Here is a 7,395-nt window from a genome sequence, read left to right as displayed (position 1 = left end):
ACAGTTCTAGGAATTTTAACATACATGTAGATATGTGTAACCATGCCTGTGATAGGATAGAAAATAATTCCATTATCTCCAAAAACTCCCTTCCTACAAACCTAATCCCTAACATACAATGATATTCTCCCTTGTGGAGAGTTCTTATTATACCATCATAGGTCAGGGATCCATTTTACATTATTATCATTATCCCTATTATTTTTTTTTAAATTTTTTAATATTTGTTTATTTTTGACAGAGAGAGAGAGACAGAGCATGAGCGGGGGAGGGGCAGAGAGAGAGGGAGACACAGAATCCGAAGCAGGCTCCAGGATCTGAGCCATCCTCACACAGCCCGACGTGGGGCTCGAACTCACGGACCGCGAGATCATGACCTGAGCCGAAGTCGGACGCTCAACCGACTGAGCCACCCAGGTGCCCCAATCATTATCACTATTATTTGACATGTATTTTCTGGATTGTCTTTATTCTTCAACTCTTCTGAGACTTTGTATTGAGTTATAAAACTACATCCGCATGAAGAGTTAAGGGCAGACGGGGAGTATTTTCTGGGCTGCGATATTGATTAGTCATATAAATGTAGAAGATTCTTAGAAGAATTGGCATGGCATCAAGATTGAGGCTTGAGTCACACTTAAGGTCTGGTATCTTCTGCCAAAATTGGGAAAACTACTACACCACTGTCATATTACCTAATCTGAGTGGTAGTTTGGAAATACAAGGTCTTCGGGGATAGCTGAGCACCAACTATTCAATTGTAAATGCGTCCCCAAGTATGCCTGGTGTCCTGTCTCATCCTCTTGCTCCCAGTTGACTCTGGAAAGCAAATACAGTGTGAACAATAGAGTCCTATAACGTCCAGGTGTAGGACTGACCTTTGTATCATTGTTAATCCTTGTCCTCTCTTTTCAGAGACGAGACATTAAGTTGAAACTGCATGAAAACCTTTCCTGAGCCACAGGGCTGGGCAGCTTTTCCCTCTTTGCAAATCCAAAGGATTTAGCAGGATTTCCCCCTTCTCAAACGCCGCCCCCCTCCTCTGACCTTCACAGCTTCCCAACATTAGGGAAAGGCAGGAAGTTTTCCCTGTGGTTATTTTTTTGTGACGACATGATGGGGCAGGTTGATCAATGGGGGAAAACCCACGTTAGAACACGCCTTCTGTGTACATTCCCAATATTTGCTATAAGTAGGGCCATCCCAGACCCAGGCTGCTACCAGAACCCAGCAGCACTCCTAGCAAACTGGGTACCCAGCACTGGGCAGATCTATTCCCTGAGCTGAAAATGATGGACAGTGGCAAGAATTTGCTCTTGGCTGCTTTGATGTCAGTGCTGCTACTCCACCTGTGCAGCAAGTCAGAAGGTGAGTATCACTCTTTCTGCTAACGCAGGAGGAAGAACTATTTTCATTTTCCACTAAGCCTTGAGCTCACCCGGGGGTCCCCAAGGAATGGGAGCCTGTTAGAAAGTCTTCAGAAGTGATGGGAGTTGTCAGCTCATTGGCGAGTGAGGAGGGAAAGGTTGCTGCTGCTGACCGGGCTTTTCTCTCTGCTGGCAATCCCAGCAGATTTGGAGGTGGGTGGGTGGGCTCTTAGGGACCCCCAAGCTCTGCAACAAGGCCAAAGCGCTATTTCTGGGAGTGATGTAAATTGGGTAACATTACCAGTAAATGGGGTCAATTCAGAAATGTGGGGAACACTCCCACCTTCCCAACTTTCTCACCTCTCAGCTAAATAGTAAAGATCAAAACTCACCCTTTAGGGGCAGATGATGGGACCTGTCTTCTCCGTCCTTACGCGGCTTTGGGGCCATCTTTTGCCAACTTGGAGACATTTATTCCTTACCGTATAGCAGGTTATAATTTAACCTGGGGGGGGGGGAATGTCCAAGAATTGCTTTATGACTGTCAGAGCACATGATGTCTAATGACAGGTGCATCCCTGAAAATGCACGTGTTGAACTTTTATGATCAAAATAAAACATTAAAATAATAAATTAAATTAAAATATTTCCATTAATATTATAATTTCAATTGCAGCCCGGATAAGCAGCTCCGATAAATCACATTTTCCTTTATAACTTCTTGCCTTCCCCTCCTCTTAGTACCCAGTGGCCAGATAATAGATTAAGATCTCCATACTTCTTCATTTTCTGAATTTGGAAGCTTATCTATAAGAGTTTCTTCAAGTGGGAGGTACTCAAATTCTTGAGTGATTATAGTGAACTTAAAATAAAACACTGTCCATTTGTGTTTCTTAGTAAAGATATTCCTTTCGTTGGAGATCACGTGCTTCTAGACTTTCGAACCAAAATTGCCCAGCACGTAAACCATTTTTTTTTAAAAGAGAGCTGGGAGCTACCTTAAATCAGGTCTCAAAGCCATTGGAACTCTTTCTCTAAATAGTTTATTTAGCATCTACAACTCCAACTCCAAGTAGTTCTGTAATACTATCACAAGATACGTTCATTCATGTGGACTCAATACTTGCAATTTCTTTTTAGCAGCAAGCAGCTTTGACTGCTGCCTTCGGTATACAGAACGCATCCTTCATCCCAGATTTATCGTGGGCTTCACGCAGCAGCTGTCCAATGAAGCCTGTGATATCAATGCAATCATGTAAGTTATCAACTGACTTGAATTCAATTGTATCAGATGTACACGGGAATTTCGAGTCTCCAAACATGTTTGCCTTTTTTGGAGTTGCATTCAGAAATAACCGATGTGGCAAAGATACGTTTGTTTTGATAGGGCACATGTACTTCGAAGTTTAAATAAGACAGGACTAAGGTGAAAGCTTGGTTTTTTTAGAAAAAGAACAGAGTTGAGGGCAAAAACCGCTTTCTAAGATAAACTTGTAAGCACCTAATGCGTTAGCCCATGAAAATATGGAAGACATCAATTTGGAAATGAGCATCTTCCACCAGGGAATGGTTGGGGCTTTTATATTTTCACATATAATATTCTAGATTCATATAGGATATTATACTTCGGAATGATATAAATTAGTCAGATATACTCATGTTTAGTGTAACCACCGGCAACAAAATTGAATCATTCTAAGACTATTTTCCAGCCATTGTTCAACCATTTGTTCAGTTGCAGAGAAAGTAGGAGAGAGTCCCTTTCATTTCTTGCATCAAGCTTTATCAGAAATATTTTTTTTTTGGTATTTTGTTTCACCTCTGAAATAACTAAAATGCTTAGTGGGTAGAGCAGTCAGCTGGAATACAAAATTTCCATTGGGTGTTCTATGACATAGCCGTTCAAAACTTTTGAAGCACAAATAAAATTTTCTGGTTTCTTTGTTTTTGGTTTTTTGTTTTTTATAGCTTTTACACAAAGAAAAAATTCGCTGTGTGTGCAGATCCAAAGAAGAACTGGGTGAAACAGGCTGTGCATATCCTCAGGTATGAGATATTTACCATCAGTCCCTCTCCAAATGTCTGGGGCAAAGGTCAAGTACAGAGTAGTGGACCATAGACTCGCTGGGACCCTTCCGCCTAAGCACTGTAGAATTTTAAAGGGGAAATTTGAGTTGGACCATAAAACAAAAATTCATTTGTTCCCACTTACATCCTTTTTATTTGTTTTTAATTTAGTGAGTTTTACGAGATGTGTTAGTCCTCCATGCATTTAAGAGTCACAAGCTTCTTCATTTTGGTGCAAAGATGCCTCCTATTTATAGAATTTACAGACCGCATGATATTTCTTTGTTAAAAACTAAAAAATAAAGAGCCAACCAGAGATCAATATTCTGATTTCCATTGATGATAATGGAGAGTAACATTTTATCAACATGAACAGAAGCCACCTAATCCAAAGGTGCCATAGACACTGAATTTAAAGATGCAACCTAAGCGCTCAATCCTGTTTCCATCTCTAGCCAGCTCACTTGTGTTGGGCAGGGCCCTTCCTCTCTGAACCTTGATTTCCTCATCTGGACTCTGAGCTGCTGGCACCCTGAGATTAATGAGAAGTAATGTTTAGGTACAAAAGGCACTCCTACCAGCCGGTCCATCCTGTCTTTGCTTATTGTTTTCTTCTCTTCCTCTTGACAGCCAAAGAGTCAAGAAGATGTAAAAACTGATGCTCTCTGCGAAGGAATTGGACAGAGCCCAAGAACAAAAGAATCGAGCTGGAGTTGGCAGTTGAGAGTTTAGCGCTTACCTGATTGGTGCCTCCTTGGACTTGTCCAATTGATGAAGTTGATACATATTGCATCATAGTTTGCTTTGTTAAGCATCACGTTAGAGTCAAACTCTATTTTATGTTATTTATATCTATTTTTTTTTGTGTGTGTTGCTATTTAATACTAATTTCCTATAAGCTATTTGGTTTAGTATGAATGTGTAGAGGAATGAGGTTATATAGCCTTTCTTGTAAGCTGCAAGCTATTTGTAAAAAAAACCTATTTAACATTCTTCTGTCTACATAGTTTTGTTTCTTAAACTGTTGTAATTAACCTGTAAAAGAGAAAAATGATGATTAAAAATAAATATTGAAAATAAAAGAATGAAACAAAAATTATTTGTTGATAGAGTTATATAACACTTACTAAGATATATATTAAAATATTTTTAAAATATTTAAAGGCATGGTAAATACCAAAATTGGGGGTGAGGAGGAATCGTATTTCCCCACTTACTCCTGCCTGGTTGTTCTTTTTAACTCTGTTCCTCATGGTCCTGGCTTTCATTCTATATGAATTATAATGAAAAGGTGCTTTATTTTATTTTTTTATTCAAAGTCATCCAAACCAAAAATTAGAAAAATCCTAAATCTGAGATCTATAGCTTAGTGTTTACTGATGTAAAACTTTTCAAAATGAAAAAGTGTACCCATAAACTTTGAGACTACAGGGATATAACAACAACTTCAAAAACACCCTGAGAAATTCCTTTGTCCATCTAGGGACCTAGGAATGGACACTTCAGCACTGAAACATTTCTGTATTTCAAAAGTCCTCCTGGGTCGTCTCCAAGCAGTTTCCAAAAAGAAAATGACTATGGAGAGGGTTCTAGAAACTGATTGCCTCTCTAAGCAGAAGAGAACTTCCGGGGCATGAAACCTAGCAAGAACCCAGACATAGGACAAAAGGGTCCTGAACCAGAGTGGTTATTATTGCAATGTTCAGGGGGCAAAGGTGATGGAGTGCCTGGACACAGCACTTGGGACAGTCTGCCTCAGATTTCAAAGGCCCCAAGGGATCACGGGAGGCAAGCACACTGATGGTCTGATGCAAAATCCAAACCCACGAACCCACAAAGCAGGGCGACGGAGGGTCATTGGTGTAGAGCCCAAAGCTGTCAGTGGCTCAGTCAGCCTGGAAGTCATCTCTATGCCCGGGAATAATAACACTGAGTCATCAGGGAAAGTATGCTCAATATCCTGTTTGTTTATTCATCAAATATGAGTTTATTACTTATGATGTGACAGGTACGGAGCCAAGTGAAGCTTGAGATACCGAGAGATTAAGTTCGGACTTGGTCTTTGCTCCCAGGTAATTAGGGCTGAGCAGTGAGTTGAGAGGGAGGGGACAAGAAAATCAGCTCTTACCACACATGGTGTGAACACCTGGATAAGGAAAAGCACAGAGTGCGGTAGGGCGTCAGTAGTGAGAGCTTCCAGAAAGAAAGAATACTTGGTTGAATCCTATTAAATAGTCAACACTCTGTGTTCTTGAACCATGAGGATGGCAACTGTATATGATTCCATACGTGAGCTGAGGTATGAAGGGCCAGTATGAGCCACCCAGTTGGAACAGCAGGGGCTGTTTGGAAATATCTGGGAGCGTATTTTAGTTCTCAGAATGTCTGAAGGTGGGGTATCGCAGGTATTCAGTGGGCAGAAGACAAGAACGCTAAACCTATTGGAATGCACAGGCCAGTCCTGCACAATAAAGAATTGCCCCATCCAAAATGTCAAGCGTGCCACCAATTTGGCAAACTGGATGAAGTGGAAAGTATGCAGGGAGTGGGGGTGGAGGTGCAGTAGTCGCAAGTTAGGCGAAACTGTTATCTCTGCCAAATCTAGTGGTTTGAACTTGAACATGGGAGCCCTGAAGAACCATTGAAAAAGTCCAAGCAGGGGGGAAGGGAAGTGGAATGGGAAAGGGAAGAAGCAGCGAAGAGAGTAGCAGTGAGTAAGGTTAGACACGATGAGAACTCAGTGAGAGCCAGTGTGGAAAGACAGGGGCAGAAGAGCTGAACTGGCGATTTCTAAGAATCACTCTAGACCTCCTTCCCACCCACACCCGTTCCGCTCTCTTGGAACAGCACAGAGAAAGCAGGCCATGGTCAGGGAGCCCGGCACCAGGCTGGCTCCTGAGTGGTCTGGGCAAGGGATCCTCGAGGAGCCAGGAAAGTAGCACATGGGTGCTCCGAAGGCGTCTGACTCAAGACTAGGAGTGCTAGTAACTATTAGCTGAGTTTCTGGAGACTGAAATTTCCAGGCCAGGATGCCAACTGATTAATCACAGTGAAAACATTCCAGTGTCAAGTACACGGCCATGAGCACATGGGTGGATCAGCGCGTTCCCCCCTATGAGGTCAAGTTGGAATCACAAAGTCCCATTGCTCAAGCTGGGATCCCAGTGCACAGCTGAGTCCCAGCCGTACCATCTGAATGTTGAATTCCTTAGTCTCCCTGCACTAACCGCGTGGGTGGATTAGGGAGGTCGCTCCCTTTACACAGCTCTTCTTCTCCCACCCCACCCCCCTTTTTTTTCATTTTGGAAAATGTGTACCTTTCTATTTAATTTCTAATTCGGGTATAATTTACGCAGAGTGAAATATACAAATCTGAGCTTTGCATAGGTGCACGCCTGTGTGACGACTCCGGGCCATTCAAGATGTTGGATGCTTTTAGCACCCAGAAGTTTCTCTCATGCCCCCTCACGTCTGTACGGCCCCAGAATAGCAGCTGCTCGGAGCCACTTCTTAATAGATGAGTTTGCCTCTTCTGGGTTTAGTACGAGTAGAACGCCACAGAATGTACTCTGGTGTCTGGCTTCTTTCACTAGCCTCTTCTGTCTTTTTAACTGATATTTAATTATACATGTAATACACGAATCCATTTTCCTTCTTAGATTCCAGTGATTGAGAAGCAGCAAAGGCCTCCTTCAACTTCCAACAAGGCCCCTCCTTCTCCGGAGGCAGCGCCACAGGATGGAGTTTGCTTTGTTTTACTCCGAGTGGCCCTGTCTGTCTGTGCAGTCGTCCTGAGAACAGAGATTGTCACCACTAATTTGCAATTAGAGTCTAGTCTTCTCTCCCCGGGATTAATCTCTGACCGCTTGAATGCGTCTCAGTTGTTCAGTCCTACTGTTTCCAAATGTCTCTGTGTAAACTGCTAATGCAAACGCGGATTTGGTTTGTATCCTCAGGGGTG

The 7,395-nt window shown here is 42.4% G+C and overlaps 1 protein-coding gene across 2 annotated transcripts; it reads left to right on the top strand.

Moving 5' to 3' along the window:
- The first annotated feature begins 546 nt into the window (after positions 1-546).
- CCL20 (C-C motif chemokine ligand 20) lies at positions 547-4,492 on the top strand. 2 transcript variants are annotated; one of them, XM_047872053.1, is made up of 4 exons: positions 547-1,368; positions 2,511-2,622; positions 3,336-3,413; positions 4,065-4,492. In XM_047872053.1, exons 1-4 carry the CDS (start codon positions 1,290-1,292, stop codon positions 4,084-4,086), a joined length of 291 nt encoding a protein of 96 aa, XP_047728009.1. In that variant the 5' UTR covers positions 547-1,289; the 3' UTR covers positions 4,087-4,492. The 2 variants fall into 2 exon arrangements, with proteins under 2 accessions (XP_047728009.1, XP_047728008.1); XM_047872052.1 differs by having other exon boundaries at positions 548-1,368; positions 2,508-2,622.
- Positions 4,493-7,395: the final 2,903 nt, after the last annotated feature.

The sequence above is a fragment of the Prionailurus viverrinus genome, chromosome C1, assembly GCF_022837055.1.
Source record: "Prionailurus viverrinus isolate Anna chromosome C1, UM_Priviv_1.0, whole genome shotgun sequence".
NCBI classification, from domain to species: domain Eukaryota; kingdom Metazoa; phylum Chordata; class Mammalia; order Carnivora; family Felidae; genus Prionailurus; species Prionailurus viverrinus.
This window is presented reverse-complemented; position numbering and strand designations above follow the sequence as displayed.

Excerpts from the sequence above, each read along its gene's own strand:
- CCL20 (XM_047872052.1), top strand. The coding sequence starts at position 1,290 with ATGATGGACAGTGGCAAGAATTTGCTCTTGGCTGCTTTGATGTCAGTG. Across the intron at positions 1,369-2,507 it reads CCTGTGCAGCAAGTCAGAAG|CAGCAAGCAGCTTTGACTGC; the intron begins GTGAGTATCACT and ends ATTTCTTTTTAG. Across the intron at positions 3,414-4,064 it reads CAGGCTGTGCATATCCTCAG|CCAAAGAGTCAAGAAGATGT; the intron begins GTATGAGATATT and ends TCCTCTTGACAG.